Source organism: Molossus molossus, unplaced genomic scaffold (assembly GCF_014108415.1).
Source record: "Molossus molossus isolate mMolMol1 unplaced genomic scaffold, mMolMol1.p scaffold_m16_p_17, whole genome shotgun sequence".
Classification (NCBI taxonomy): Eukaryota; Metazoa; Chordata; class Mammalia; order Chiroptera; family Molossidae; genus Molossus; species Molossus molossus.
In genome coordinates this window covers 25137977-25154637 of record NW_023425352.1, presented here as the reverse complement: position 1 = coordinate 25154637, position 16661 = coordinate 25137977, and the positions used below count along the sequence as shown (strand labels likewise).

The 16661-nt window shown below is 38.0% G+C and overlaps 1 protein-coding gene across 3 annotated transcripts in view; it reads right to left on the bottom strand.

The window, feature by feature from the left end:
- HPSE2 (heparanase 2 (inactive)) overlaps positions 1-16661 on the bottom strand; it is a 667750-nt gene that overhangs the window by 196574 nt on the left and 454515 nt on the right. For all 3 annotated transcript variants that reach the window (XM_036265132.1, XM_036265133.1, XM_036265134.1), the window contains one exon: positions 9177-9224. In XM_036265132.1, coding sequence (XP_036121025.1) covers positions 9177-9224 — 48 coding nt within the window. The remainder of the gene's footprint in view (positions 1-9176; positions 9225-16661) is intronic.

The following is a 16661-nucleotide window of genomic DNA, read 5'->3' as shown; positions in this document are numbered from 1 at the left end:
TGGCTTATTTTCAGTGTCTCTATGTCCTTACTCATGCTGTTCAGCTTCCTCAAGATCATGGCTCTGAATTCTAGCTCTGTTAACATGCCTAATTGCTCCACATTGATCTCATCTTCGGTGGAGGTGTCTTGCTCTTTCATTTGGCTTCTGTTTCTGTGTTTCACCATTTTGGCTATCACTGTGGGCTTTGGAGCCTGTCGAGTTCTCCCTGTGGGTGTTGGTGTTCTGCTGTTTGTGGCTCCCTCTCCTGTGTTTAGATGAGCGAGGGAGGACCCACGTTGAACACCACTGTCAAGAGTTACTTTCCTGGTTAAAGTTGCCAGCCCAGGAAAGGTACTGTTATCCTCTAGCTTTTTGCCTGGAGGCTAGCAGTCTAGGTTAATTGATCAGTTTTGGGTTGTCAGTTGATTGAAAAACTCCCTCTTGTGCTCAGCCAAGGGGCTTTCACGAGGGTGGGGCAGATGCTGGTCGTTAGTGAGCCTCAATTAACACTTCAATGGCCCACAGGGTGGGGTTGGATCTCCGAGGGAGGGGCTGCTGCCTTTCCACAGAGCTCTGGGAAGGAGCAATGTGGCCACCGTCCTGAGTGGCTGCACTCAGCCATAGCTCTGAGCGCCCTCCAAACCCCGAGTGTCCCGACACAGTTCCAGTCCTGTCTGCCCTCCCTCTGCCGGAGCCCAAGGTGAGTGGCTGTGGCTGTTTTAACCTCTGTCCCGGCTCTGCGCTGTGGAGCCGCCTGGGAGTGTAACCCGCGGGCGCCGCTTACAGCTAAGGCCACTGTCGAGCTGCCGACCGCGGGCTCCCAGCCCCGTCTCGCGCCTTCGCAAGCCTACCGGGATGGAGTCAGTGTCCCTTGTTGTATGGTCCTCGCAAGCTGCTTTTCTGTTGGTTTTTCCCGTCGATTTGTCTGTGTTATAGTTGTAATTCCAGTTTGGTTCTGGGAGATGGTCTGTGTAGTCCGTTCACTCCGCCGCCATTTTTCGGTTCCCCGCAATATATTATTTCATAATAAGTAACATTTATTTAGGTGTAACAAGTTAGGCCTATTCCCTAGTATTTTATTGTGAAAAAGTTCAAACAGACACAAGTTGAAAGAGTTATGTGAAAACCATATATCCACCACCATGGTTCTACAATTAATACTTTGCTATACATCCTCTAGCACACATTTATCAATATATCTTTTCCTCTATCCATTCATTAATCTATTTTATGTGTTGAGGCATTTCAAAGCAAGTTGCAGACATTGGTATACTTCATCCTAAACACTTCATTAACTAGAGTCAGTATCTGTTCATGGTTATTTTTCTAAAGTTTTACATACAATGATATGCACAAATATTAAGCGTATCATTTGATGAGCTGTGGCAAATGCATACTCCTGTGTAACCCCAATCCCTGTCAAAATGTAGAGTACGTTATAATCACCCCAGAAAATTCCCTCCTGCACCTTTCCCTCTCAATCCATATCCCTATCCTCTACACCCACAGAGGCAGTCAATGTTCAAAATTTTAAAATCTAGTCCAAAATTTCATATAATTGGAATACTACAAATGTGTTTTATACAAGGCTTTTGCACTTAGCATAATGATTTTGAGATTCATTCATCTGTGGAGTATAACATTAGTTTGTTCTTTTATCTTACTGAGTAGCATTCCTTTGTATAAATATACAAGTTTGTTTAATCTATTCTCTTGCTAATGGCGCCTGCACTGTTTCTAGTTTTTGCCTATTGTTAATAAAACTGCTATGAACATTCCTATAAAAAGATTTTGTGCAGTATAGATATATGTTTTCATTTCTTTGGGGTAATTACTTGGAATTTCTTTGTCATGAAATTGCTTTGTCATGGGATAGGTATATATTTAATTGTATAAGAATTTGTCAATTTTTCCAAAATGAGCCATTTTATGGTAAATTGCATTTTTAAGAAATCTGTCCATCTCAACTGTCAAATTTGTTGAAATAATTTTGTTCATAATATTCCCTTATTATACTTTTAATGTCTATGGAATCTACAGTGACAATACCTATTTCATTCCTGACACTAGAGATCTATGTTCTTTCTCATTCTCTCTCCTTCTCTCTCTCTCAATAGAGGCTTTTGAAATTTGTTCACCTATTCAAAGAAACATCTTTGGTTTTGTAAATTTTCTCTATTGTTGTCTATTTTATGTTTTATGCATTTCTGTTCTCATCTTTGTTATTCTCTTCATTTTACTTAGTTTAGGTTTAATTTACTCTTTTTCTAGGTTATTAAGATAAAAACTAAGGTCATTGATTTCAAATGTTTCTTCTTTTTTTAATATAAGGATATTAGATTGGATAAATTTGCCTCTAAACTCTGATTTTGGTGAGTCCCACAAATTTTGATAAAATGTACCTTCATAATACTTCAAAATATTTCCTATTTTCCCTCATGATTTCTTCTTTGATCCATAGATTATTTTAAAGTATGGTATTTAATTTCCAAATATTTAGGTGTCTTAGAAATACCTTGTTACTAATATAGAACTCAGTTTCTATCATCAAAAACATACTTTGTATTTTTCAATCCTTTCAAATTTATTGATACTTGTTTTACAGTCGAGCATATGATGTCTTGGTGAATGCCCTACCTGCACTTGAAAAGAAGGTGTGTTCAGCTGTAGTCCACAAATGTCGATTAGGTCAAGCCAATTGATAGTGCTATTCAAATCTTCTATATCCTTCATATTTTTATTTTAGTCTAGTTCTATTAATTACTGAAAGAGCTATTTTTTGAATCTCCAGCTGTGACAGATTTGTCTATTTTCCCCTTTGGTTTGTTAGTTTTTTCTTTGTGTATTTTGCATCTGTGTTATTAGGTACTATACTAGTGTTCTATTGCTGCTCTAAACTAATTATAACAGTGGCCTAAAACAATCCAAAATTCTTATTTTACAGTTCTGTAGGTTAGAAATTAAGGTGCGTCTCTCTGGGTTAAAATCAAGGTATTGGGAGGGCTGTCTTCCTTCTGGAGTTGCCAGGAAACAATACATTTCCTTGACTTTTCCAGCTTCTAGAGGCTGCCCACATTCCTTGACCCATGAGCCTCTTCCTCCATCATCAAATCCAGCAGTGCAGGTCAGTTCCTTGTCACATCACATCACTCTAACCTACTCTTTGTTGTTAAATCTCTCTATTCTTCCTTGTTTCTGCCTCCCTCTTCCACTCTTGTGGTTACATTAGGTTGATCTGGATAACTGCAGGATAACTTCCTTATTTTAAGTCAGCAAACTTAATTCCCCTTTGTCATGTAATGGACATATTTACAGGTTCCAGAGATTAGAACACATACATATTGGAGGGAGGGGACCAGTGTTCTGCCTACCACAGGTGTCTACAGTTATGATTATTATGTCTTTCTGATGAATTGACCCTTTTATCATGAACAGTCTCTTTTTGTCTCTTGTGATATTCCTTGCTTTGAAATCTACTTTGCTGATTTTAATGTAGCTTTGCCAACTTGTTATAACTACTTATGTAGTATGTCATTCCCATCATTTTATTTTTAATTTCTCTGTGTTTTTATATTTAAAGTTGGTTTCTTATAGGCAGAGTATAGTTGGGTCTTCTATACCTTTAATTATAGTGTTTAGAACAATTACACTTAATACAATATTGACGTGATTGTGGTTAGGTCTATTATTTTGCTATTTGATTTCTTTTTTCCAATTTATTTTTTGTTCCTCTGTTCTTCCTTGTTTTTTTTGAGGTTAATTCAGTATTTCTTAGTATTCCATTTTATTTCCAATATGGCTTTTTAGCTATACCACTTGTCATCTTTTAAGTGATTGGTTTAGGAATACATTTTGCACCCTTACTTATCATAATCAGAGTAGATATTGTACTACTTCACATAAAAGAATCTTGCAACAGCATAATTTAATTTACTGCATACTCTTCCTCATCTTTTGTAGTATTACTGCCACATTTTTACATCTATATATCTTATATCCCCATAATACAATGTGATATTTTGACATTAGAGTCAGTTACTTTTAAAGAAGTTAAGAGAAAGAAATAGTCTTTTATATCTATTCACAAGTTTACCATTCCCTATATTTTTAATTATTGTTTTGAGATTCAAGTTTCCTTCTGATGTTACTGCCTTTCTGTCTGAAGACTTTCTTTAGTATTTTTTGTAGCACAGGTCTATTGATTTTCATTTATCAAAAATGTCTTTAGTTTCATTTTGTAAAAAGAATTTTGCTATATATAAAATTCTGACTTGCCTTTTTTCTTTTGTACTTTAAAGATATTCTATTATCTTCAGTCTTCCAATGCTTCTGATGTCAAGTTAGCCATCATGTGTCTTTGTTCTCTGTACATAAAGTGTCATTTTTGTCTGAATACTTTTAAGATTTTCTCCTTATCTTTTTTCTCAGCAGTTTGTCTATGATATGCCCAGACATGATTTTCCTTATATTTATCCTTCTTAGGGTTTGCTTAGCGTATTGGTTCTGTAAGTTAATATTTTTCATCAAATTTGGGAGAAGTTGAGTTTTTGTTTCTTAAAAAAATCTGCTCTGTTCTCTCTCTCGTGTCCTCTGGCCTCTAAGTACACAAATGTTAGACCACTTGATACTGGCAATGAGGTTGCTGAAACCGCATCCCCCACCCCCCCAATTTTCCTCTGTTCTTTAATTGTATAATTTTTACTGATCTGTATGCAAGTTCGCTAACCCTTTCTTCCATAGTTTCCAATCTCTTGTTAAGTCCATCCAGTGAAATTTTCATTTCACTTGTTCTTTTTATATCTTTAAGAATTACATTTGGGCCCTGGCCTGTTTGGCTCAGCAGTTAGAGCATCGGCCTGTGGTCCAGAGAGACCTGGGTTCAGTTCCTGCTAGGGGCATGTACCTCGGTTGCAGTTTGTCCCCGGCCCTGGTTGGGTGGTGTGGGTGGCAACCACTTGATGTGTCCCTTTCACATTGATCTCTCTCTCTCTCTCTCTCTCTCTCTCTCTCTCTCTCTCTCCCCCTCCCACTCTATCTGAACAAAAAATTGAAAAATCTCCTCAGGTGAGGATAAAAATAAATAAAATGAATTACATTTGGTTCTATTTTATACATATATTATTTCCATTTCACTGCCAATATTTCCCCATGTAGTCACTCAATATGGACAGGTTCCTTTATTATTTAAATATATTTGCAATAGCTTCTTTAAAATTCTTTTCAGCTAATTCTATTATCTGGGTCATATCAGGGTTTCTACTTATTGCTCATTCTCTTGGCCAGGGGTCATATTTTCCTATTTCCCTTCACATCTAGTAATCTTTTAATTGTATAATGGAAAGTGTCGATGATATGTTGTAGACAGAAGAACGTGGTTTTGTATCTCGCAGGAGGTTGGGTGAATGGCTGATCACCTTGTTCTTGTAGCAGCTTTAGTTTACACTTTGTTAGGATAAGCATGTTGGTTATACATTAGACTTAGAGTAAATCCTTAGTCCTGGGACATAGACTTTACTCCTGAGACATAACTTAGTTTTCACTAAGAAACACAAGGTGTTTATCAAGCCCCTCTAAATTTGTAAGATTCAAATTCCAATCTCTGTCCCTCATGCAACAGCATTTGAAATCTCTGTTCAACTTTTCCAGGCTTTCAGCTGTTGCTTTTTACCAGGCTCCTTTGAGTCTCCATTTAAAATGCACATTTCAGGGATCAGGCAAAGATCTGAAGCAAATTTATATGCATATCTGGCATTTTGCCCCACAGCTCCTTCTTTCCCAGATTTCCATCTTTTCACTCCTTCTTCTGAAACCTCAAACAAATACTGCATGGATTGTTAAGTTACCATAGATTTTACCAGTACCATTCACTTCTTTCAAGGATTGAATAACTTTTAGTTTTTGCTTCCTTTTGGTCACTCTTCTGTGAGTGTGTGTGTGTGTGTGTGTGTGTGTGTGTGTTGTACAGATTTTTCATTGATGTCTGATATAAGCTACTCCACAATTCCTGTAATTGCAACTTCATCTCACTAACTCTTGCTGGTTTTTCTGCAGTTTGGAGGATAGCACAAATCATTAAGTCAGGTATCTTGGTCTTCAAAATCTAAAAGCCTGACCTTTCAAATAAAAATATTCTAACTATATAGATCTGCTTATGTATGGCTTCAGACTCAAGAGTTCTGGTTGTTCAAGCTCCAAGTTCAGCAACTCAATATTGAATCAATTATTTTGCACACCTATATATAGGTATATATTGATAAGTCTATGTTAGTTCTTTCTTTTCCCTAACAATAATTCATTATTTACTTTGCATTATTAAGAAAATTTTCACCTAGAGAAATATGGCATTTGGCTTTAATTTTCACTGAGTCCTCCTAACCAGGATTTTCATTTTGGAATTGTTCCATGACTAATCCAAATCTTTAATGAACACTATAGTTGAAAGGAATAAATGGCAGATTACAGGTGCTTCTTGTTGTCCTCAAGTGAGTCAAGAACATTGGGGGTATTTTTAGAGTACTTTTAAACATATTAGCTTTATTTTAAGAGATGGCCAATATTTTTAGAGTAGCTAATAAACAAAATGTATTTATACAACAATGTATTTCTCTATTACTAAAAAAACAACAACTGTGTTCACTTCATTCCATTTGTGCTAGAAAGAGTGCTTTACTCAGGAAGAAAAGCTTTCTCTGATCCCTCTCTGTCAGCCATGGGAATTGATCAAGACTTACATTCTTACCCATTAATATTTGTATATTTATCTCATTATTTCTCCCTACAAACACTATACATTCTTCAAGCTTCAGCCTTTATCCTACATCATCCAGATAGCCTTTGGTGAGGACACTGAAGAGGATTTTAATTCTCCCATTGGAACATAATACTTTCAATAAAGGATCATTTCTTGTTATCAGAGCAGTAAGTTAAGAGACTAGTTCTTAGAGTGAGACAGACCCAAACTCGAGTCCAAAATCTGCCATTTTCTATGCAATCTTTGGATTTTCTATAATTTTCACGAAGTTGTAGATAAATAGAGAAAAAGAGTCCCTACCTCATCTGGTTGTTTTGAGGATCAGATATAGTAAGGCATACAAAAGTTTTCGACAGTTACTGCCATACTGTTATTACTATTGTTGTTATTTCCCTCCACAGTAATGCCCAATAAACAAGCCTAATTGGGGGGCTGGGTGAAAAAGGTGAAGGGATTAAGAGGTACAAATTGGTAGTTACAAAATAGTCACGAGGATGTAAAGGACAGCATAGGGAATATAGTCAATAATAATGTAGTAATTAAGTATGGTGCCAGGTGGGTACTTGAAATATTAGTGGGGTCACTTTGTAAATTATGACTGTCTAACTATTATGCTCTATACCTGAAACTAATGTAAAATAATACTGAATATCAACTTTAATTGAAAAAGAAAACAGAAAAAGAAAACTGAGTCATATAAAGATTTACAAAGGTCACAGAGAAAATTTGAAAGAACTATGATTCAAAACCAGGTCTTCTGACATAGATGCCCATGTGCTCAATCACTAAACCACGTGAGTGTCTGGCTCTATTATCCTTTCTTTGTTGTAGTTTGAATATGCCACTTTTAACTTAAGCAATTAGTAAAATACAACTAGTTAAAAGAAAAACAATTACCTAAATCAGCGCTTGTTGAATTAAATAAGTGCTATTTTGGTAAAAGAGAAAAACACACAAATTATAAAAACAAGTTAAAAAATAATAATTGTAAGTTATAATAAACACTATGAAAAAAGAGCTAAGAAAGAGAATCAGTGAGGAACCTGTTTTAAATAGGGGAGGCCTCTTGAAAGAGATGGCATGCAAGCTGTGTATTAAGAGATAAGAAGGAGCCAGTCATACAAAAAATGGGGAGAACAGCATTTGAGGCAGAGAAATAGCATGTACAAAGGTCCTGAGGCAGAAATGTATGTGAACCTTCTACAAACCAGAAGACCACCAGTGTGTTGGGATAGAGTGAATAAAGGAAGAGTGGCACCCAATGCAATCAGAGAGGTAGCAGAAGCTGAACACAAAAAGTAGAAAGTTCAGTTTTTAGACTAAGTGCAAAGGGAAGACACGGATGGGTTTTAAGCAAAAGAATAACAAAATCTTCAGACTTACTTAATCCATGACTCACAAAAACAATTTGAAGGAAGATAAGAATTTCTGAAAACATTTGGAACTTGTTTACAGAAACTAAGAGTATATATGTAAAATAAAATATTTTCCATTATAATTGAAGTTATTGATTGCCAACAAACCAAAAATCCTTTTGGGATACTTAAAGATTTCGTCCACTTCTCTTTCTTTCACACATGTCATGAATATATAAGAAATACTGTGACCCACTTAAAACAGAGGAAGATAAGAGTTAATGAGCTAGGGAGTAAGGATTAGAGTAACTGAGAAAGATGGCCATAGTTGACAGCTATGAGGGCACAGAATGGGAACAATCTGAGCTATGAAGACCACATTAGATGAGAGATGACTTGGAAGATGCTGTAATAGATTTCTTACAGAAAGGAAGGGCGGGATCCCAGTATAAAACTGTGAGACATTGTTGGATATTCCAGCATAAATGCCATAAAGAGACTTGAAGAAAATGTAAATTTATATATCAGACAATTATTATCTTTACAAGTCAGTCTCCCCTTAGGGTAACATATCTTTGCCATTGTAAGCTTCTTACAAGTTGGGAGGCGGTATTCTCTCTTGAAGCTGCTTCATTCCCTTCATATTCTTTCTTTTTCATTTGCTTCATATTAGTGACTCTCTTGGCACTAATTAAGACCACTGCCATTAATGTAATAAAGTGTTTCTATTTTCACTTGATATATTGATTAATTAACAATATTTACTCTCTTAAGGAAATTTATTCCTAAAGAAAAGCTTATGGGGAATTGCTGGCATGTTCAGTTCCATTACCTGTTCACTGATGACAGACTGATTTAAAGGAGTACATAACAGTTTAGTTTTCCCAAATGTGTCAGTGTTGTTTTTGTTTTAAATTGTATTACTATGAGATGGTATGTGTCATAAGAACAGCTTTGGAATTAGTTTTAACTTTTTTCTTGGAAGATGAAGAATAGCTTATTAAATGTCAGCTAAAAACTTCATGACAGCTAATATCTTATTTCACAGTAGCTGAAAATAAGTAACAGCAAAAATGGTGAATACCTACTGTTGCCAGGTAACTGCATCCACTGTGCTTCCTGCCACCTTCATGAATCTGTAAGGAAGAAAAAGAACAAAGATATTGTGACTTGAAGTAAACCATATCCACAGGGTTAAAATGAAATAAGCTGAGACATACATAGATCAGGCGGTCATGCTTTCTGAGAGGGTCCACAGCCACAAACATGGCCTATATGACAGCTATTAGAAGTTAAACTATACAGAAGGTGAAGGTAATTATATTTTAAGATCTCCATACATCCTTCACCACCTGGAACTCAAGACCCAGTAGGACATTCTACCTATGTCTGTCTGCCCCAGCTCATGCCCAAGAGCTCCCATATCACTTTCTCTATGATCAAAACTTAACCATCCCTTTTCATATTCTCTAAGGACTCTGAGATCTGCTAGAAAACAAATAAATGATAACATTTCCTCTGAAAAACCTCCGACCTCTCCTTTTGAAGAGAGCATAGGAAGACCCAATTTACTTATACAAGTATAAAGCGCTATCAAATATACCCCATTGATGGACTGTTACAACTAGCTGAATGCAGACACCTGAGCACCACACAGAGACATCTAACCATTTATGGAGTAGCTAAGTGGAGAAGTGAGTGTTATCTGAAAAGCATGTTCAGCTCAAAAGGGAAACCAGCCTGTCTCCCTGCAAAGCACACAGCAAAGTCTTGTACCCTCTGCCTCCTGTGCTACTGCAGGTTCCACCAGAACCATTGTAAGTTTGTGAATAACTCTTTTTTTTTTTATCCTCATTTGAGGACATTTTTCCATTTTTGTGGGATAGATTGGGAGGGAGAGAGAGGAAGAGAGAGAAGACAGAGAGAGAAACATCGACGTGAAAGGGACACATGGAGTGGCTGCCTCCCACATAACCCCAACTGGGGCCGGGGACAAACTGCAACCGAGGTACATGCCCTTAGCGGGAACCAGACCTGGGTCTCTCAGGACCATGGGCCGACGAGTCTCTCTAACCGCTGAGCAAAACTGACCAGGGCAGTTTGTGAATAACTCTTTTACCTACCTGCCTCCTTCTCCCCATCCACATATTCTGAGAACATGTGCTGACATGGCTATTATTATTATTTGAGAAAAACACCACCCAGACACAAGAAATAAAAAGGAACATCTCAGTTCTTTAAGATATTCCTTTTCTTCAGACAGAAACAATCTTCAATTGATACTTCACAGTTAAAGAACTCTTCCACTAGGGAGACAATGTTTTGTCAGGAAGGCCATCTCCCTGTTCTCCCGAGCATAACCTTGCCCAGTGTACACATGGGCAAAGGGGTTGCTGTGCATCGCCCAAACAGAGGTTCTGCTTTGCCATGATGGCAGAACAGGACTGAGTTTCTGTAGGACTAGGCAAGGGGTAGAAAGAGGATACCAGGACTACTGCTTAGCATTAGAGTGCAGTTTATAAAAGATGAAGAGGAATGAAAGGAGGGAGACAGGGACTGCAGTGGGGAGAAGCGAGGGAAAGAGAGAAGGGGAGGAGGAGAAGGACGGGAGCAGGAGCAGAAGGAGGAGCAAGAGAGGTGGAGGAAAGGCTCCTGTATTCTCTTTCCCACCCTGCCCTGTGCTACCTTGCAGTCAATAAGCATGCAATCAGCTGCTTGCTTGAATAGAGAGGAGAAAAATGGAAAAATACAGGGAGAATAAAAGCAGATGATCTAAAATACTATCCCTGCCACATATATATCCTAAACAGTGGAGAACTGTAATAATCTTACAAGTAGGATCACCCAAAAATAAAGAGGGGAAGATGAAATTTTGCATCTTCCCAGGATATTTAAAAAATTAGAAAACCTAGACAAACTTAGATACAAGTATCATTTTTTAAAAATCCTCATCTGAGGACATTTTTCCATTTATCTTCAGATAGAGTTGGAAGGAGAGAGAAACATCGATGTGACTGGTTGTCTCCCACACGACCCCGACCAGGGCTGGGGACTGGACTGCAACCGAGGTATGTACCCTTGACCAGAATCGAACCCACAACCCCTTGGTCCACCGGCTGACACTCTAACCGCTGAGCCAAACTGGTCAGGGCAATACAAGTATTTTTTTAAAAAGAAATAAAATACTTAAAATATATTTATATGAGCTTTACTCCTCCAAAATACTTTCTAAAATCTCTGAAACAGAAATACTATTTTATGTAAAACTGTCTCCATTTACATATAAAAATAACTATAATGAAAATAACACTGACATTTATAGTGCTTTCTCATTGTAAAATGTTTTTCAGCTTCTTATGTGTATAATTTCACATAACCCTGAAAACAACCCTGGTAGGCAGATATTCCTAATTTATAGTGGAGGAGGCTGAGTCTCATAGAGGTTATGTGACTTCCTTCAATCCATACAGCTCGTATGAACTAAATCCAGTTCCTCTGATTCCAAACCTACCCTCTTTCTAGGATCCTATGCTGCCTCCAAGCTGTTTTCACTGAGGCCAAGAAGTATAGTACAACTCGTATATGAAAAAAAATTTGAATTTTTGCCTTGAGAAAATATCACTAGGTTTATGAGGAAAACAAAAAGGCCTGTTGGCTTCCTCTCACAGACTTGAGCATTTCTGTGCCTGTTTGTAAGACAAGGCGCTAAAGCAGGTATGAAGAGGTGACTGACTTAGGGGCTCTGCTATATGACAACCACAATGAAGTCAAGAAGACAGACACTGAGACAATTAGCTATCAGTCTCTGTGTGCACATTACCAGTACAATCTAACTGCTGAGGGAGAGCAGTCAAGGGAGCCCTTCTGTGCTGTTAGAAGAGGGATAAACATTGAGACAAGCTTCATATTGCTTAAGATACTGCATCTGGCATTGAAAGAAGGGTAGGATTTTGCCATGAAGAGTAGGTGAGGCATAGGAACAGCTTGAGCAAAGCATGGAATAGTCAAGAGGAGTGTGTTCTCAGGATTTCAGTGTGGATGAATGTCAGGGGACAGGTAAGAGCGTGGCAGGAAGGGTCAGACTGGCCTGTGATGCTAAAGTCTCTAGCCTTTATCCTGTAACAACTATGTACAAGTTCATGTCCTATTTATCTTTGAATCACTAACACTCAACATATTAATGATAAAATACAGCTGGTTTGTCCTTCATGTGCATCTGTTGGATATATCCTGTGTTAAACAAGAGGGGGAGTATCAGGATCAGATAGGAGTTTGGGGAAGCTCACTCTGCCTATGATAAAGGTGAAAGGTACTGGTATGGATTACCTGGCAGGAGATGGACGTAGAAGTTGGGAGACTTTGAAATGTGAAAATGAAGAGAAGACACAATTGAGAAACACTTGGAGTACTCAAAAGGACTTGGCAAGTGTGTTTAACTGGGGGGAAAGAGAGGACCCTGAAGTTTAAAACATTTTTAAAATTTTTCAATTATAGTTTACATTTAATATGATTTTTAACTAATTTTAGGGAGAGAGAGACAAAGACAGAGAGAGAGGGATCTATTTGTGTCCCATTTATTTATTCATTCATTGGTTGATTATTTTAGGTGCCCTGGCTCAGGGATTGAACCGTCAACCTTGGTGTGTTGGCATGATGCTCTAACCAACTAAGCTACTTTGCCAGGGCCTTAATAAAATGTTTTTTTCCATTTTTTGTTCAGATAGAGTGGAAGGGAGGGAGGGAGGGAGGGAAGGAGAGAGAGAGAGAGAGAGAGAGAGAGAGAGAGAGAGAGAGAAACATCGACGTGAAAGGGACACATCGAGTGCTTGCCACCCACATGACCCAACCAGGGCCAGGGACAAACTGCAACCGAGGTATGTGCCCTTAGCAGGAACCGAACCCGGGTCTCTCCAGACCACAGGCCGACACTCTAACCGCTGAGCCAAACGGGCCAGAGCTCAATAGGATTTTGTATTAATTTCAGGAATACAGCATAGTAGTTATACAATCATATACTTCATAAAATGTTCCCCTGATATTTCTAGTACCTATCTGGTACCATACATAGTTATGATACTATTGACTATATTCTCTATGTTATACTTCACATCTTTTTTTTTTAATGTATATAATTTTATTTTTGTTACAGATGTTTCTCCTTTTTTACCCCATTGACACCCTCCTCCCCATCCTCCCCCCCCCCCGCCCCATCCCTGGCTTTGTTGTCCATGTCCATTGGTTATGCATACATGCATATAAGTTCTGTGGTTTATCTCTTCCCACCCCCCCCCACCCTCTCTTCTGAGGGTTGTCAGTCTGTTACCCTACTTCCGTGTTTCTAGGTCTACTCTATTCCTCTGACTGTTATATTCATTATATTCCATATATAAGTGAGATCATGTGGTATTTGTCTTTTTCTGCTTGGCTTGTTTCACTTAGGATAATACTTTCCAGGTCTCTCCATGTCATCTCAAAGGATAAGAGATCTTTCTTTCTTAGAGCTGTATAGTACTCCATTGTGTATATGTACCACTGCTTTTTTATCCATTCGTCTACTGATGGACACTTGGGCTGTTTCCAGATCTTAACTACTGTAAATAGTGCTGCTACAAACATGGGGGTACATATATTCTTTCTGATTGGTGTTTCAGGTTTCTTAAGGTATATTCCTAGAAGCGGGATCACTGGGTCAAATGGAAGTTCAATTTTTAATTTTTTGAGGTAGCACCATATTGTTTTCCATAGTGGCTGCATCAGTCTGCATTCCCACCAGCACTGCACTAGAGTCCCCCTTTTTTTTTTTTTTTATCCTCACCCGAGGACATTTTTCGATATTTTGTTCAGATAGAGTGAGAGGGAGAGAGAGAGAGAGAGAGAGAAACATCGACGTGAAAGCGACACATCTAGTGGTTGCCACCCACACGACCCAACCAGGGCTGGGGACAAACTGCAACCAAGGCACATGCCCCTAGCGGGAACCGAGCCCGGGTCTCTCCGGACAGCAGGCCGACGCTCTAACCGCAGAGCCAAACCGGCCAGGGCTAGAGTCCCCTTTTCTCCACACCCTCAACAACACTTGTTTGATGATTTGTTGATGGCGGCCATTCTGACAGGTGATACCTCATTGTTGTTTTAATTTGCATCTCTCTGATGATTAGTGATGTTGAGCATTTCTTCATATGTCTCTTAGCCATTTGTATGTCCTGTTTGGAGAGGTGTCTATTCAGCTCCTCTGCCCATTTTTTAATTAGGTTCTTTGTCTTCCTTTTGTTGAGCTGTATGAGTACTCTATATATTTTGGAAATTAACCCCTTATCTGATGTATCATTGGCAATGATGTTCCCCCATACAGTGGGTTGCCTTTCCATTTTGATGGTTGTATCTTTTGCTGTGCAGAAGCTTTTGAGTTTGATGTAGTCCCATGTGTTATTTTTTCCTTTGTTTCTGTTGCCTTAGGTGATGTATCAGTGAAAATTCTGCTGCGTGTGATGTCTGAAATTTTGTTGCCTACATTTTCTTCTAGAATTTTTATGGATTCACAGGTCACATTTAAGTCTTTTATCCATTTTGAGTTTATTTTTGTGTATGGTGTAAGTTGATGGTCTAGTTTCATTTTTTTTTTTTTTTTGCATGTAGCTGTCCAATTTCCCCAACACCATTTATTAAAGAGGCTGTCTTTACTCCACTGTATGCTCTTGCCACCTTTGTCAAATATTAATTGAGCGTATTGCCTTGGGTCCATTTATGGGTTCTCTATTCTGTTCCACTGGTCTATATGCCTGTTCTTGTGCCAGTACCAGGCTATTTTGATTATACTAGTCACTTTGTAGTATAACCTGATATCTGGTATTGGGATCCCACCTACTTTGTTCTTCTTTTTCAAAATTGTTGTGGCTATTCGGGGTCTTTTTTTGGTTCCATATGAACTTTTGAAGTATTTGTTCTAGTTCTGTGAAGTATGCCGTTGGTATTTTGATGGGGATTGCATTGCATCTATAGATTGCTTTGGGTAATATGGACATTTTAATGATGTTAATGCTTCCAATCCATGAACAGGGTATGTGCTTCCACTTTTTTATATCTTCCTCTATTTCTTTTTTCAATGTCCTGTAGTTTTCTGCAAATAGGTCCTTTACTTCTTTGGTTAAGTTTATTCCTAGGTATCTTAATTTTTTGGAGCGATGTTAAATGGGATTGTTTTTTTCAGTTTCTCTTTCTGTGAGTTCATCATTGGTGTATAAGAATGCTGTCGATTTCTTGACGTTAATTTTGTATCCTGCTACTTTGCCAAATTCATTTATTAAGTCTAGTAGATTTTTGATGGAGTCTTTAGGGTTTTCTACGTATAGTATCATGTCATCTGCAAATAATGACAGTTTCACTTCCACCTTTCCAATTTGGATCCCTTTTATTTTTTCTTCCTGTGTGATTGCTGTGGCTAAGACTTCCAGTACAACGTTAAATAAGAGTGGCCAAAGTGGACATCCCTGTATTGTTCCTGTTCTTAAGGGAAATTTTTTTAGTTTCTGTTCATTGAGTATGATGTTGGCTGTAGCTCTTTCATATATGGCCTTTATTATGTCGAGATATGATCCCTCTATTCCCACATTGCTGAGTGTTTTTATCAGAAATGGATGCTGGATTTTGTCGAATGCTTTTCCAGCATCTATTGATATGATCATGTGGTTTCTATTCTTCATTTTGTTTATGTGGTGTATCACGTTTATTGATTTGCGAATATTGTACCAGCCTTGCATCCCTGGCATGAATCCCACTTGGTCATGTTGAATAATTTTTTTGATGTATTGCTGGATCCGATTTGCTAGTATTTTGTTCAGAATTTGGGCGTCTATGTTCATCAGGGATATTGGCCTGTAGTTTTCTTTCTTCGTAGTGTCTTTTTCTGGTTTTGGAATTAGAATTATGCTGGCCTCATAAAACGAGTTTGGAAGTCTTCCTTCTTCTTGAATTTTTTGAAATAGTTTGAGGAGAATGGGTGTTAGTTCTTTTTTGAATGTTCAGTAAAACTCCCCCGTGAAGCCATCTGGGCCTGGGCTTTTGCTTGCTGGGAGAGTCTTGATGACCTCTTCAATTTCCTTAGTTGTTATTGGTCTGTTCAAGTTTTCATCTCTTCCCGATCTAGTTTTGGGAGACTGTGTGTTTCTAGAAATTTGTCCATTTCGCTTAGATTGCCAAATTTGTTGGCATATAATTACTCATAGTAGCTGTTAACGATCTTTTGTATTTCTGTGGTGTCAGTTGTTACTTCTCTTTCATTTCTGTATACTTCACATCTTTGGGACTATTATGAACTACTAATTTGTACTTGTTTTTATTTTTATTTATTTATTTATTTATTTATTTATTTATTTATTTATTTTTATTAATTAATTAATTTTTTTTACAGATGTTTCTCCTTTTCCCCCCACTGATTTCCCCCCTCTCCTTCCCTCCCCGCCCTATCCCCAGCTTTGTTGTTCATGTCCATTGTTCGTGCATACATGCATATAAGTTCTGTGGTTTATCTCTCCCCCACCACCCCCTCTTCTGGGATTGTCAGTCTGTATCCCCCT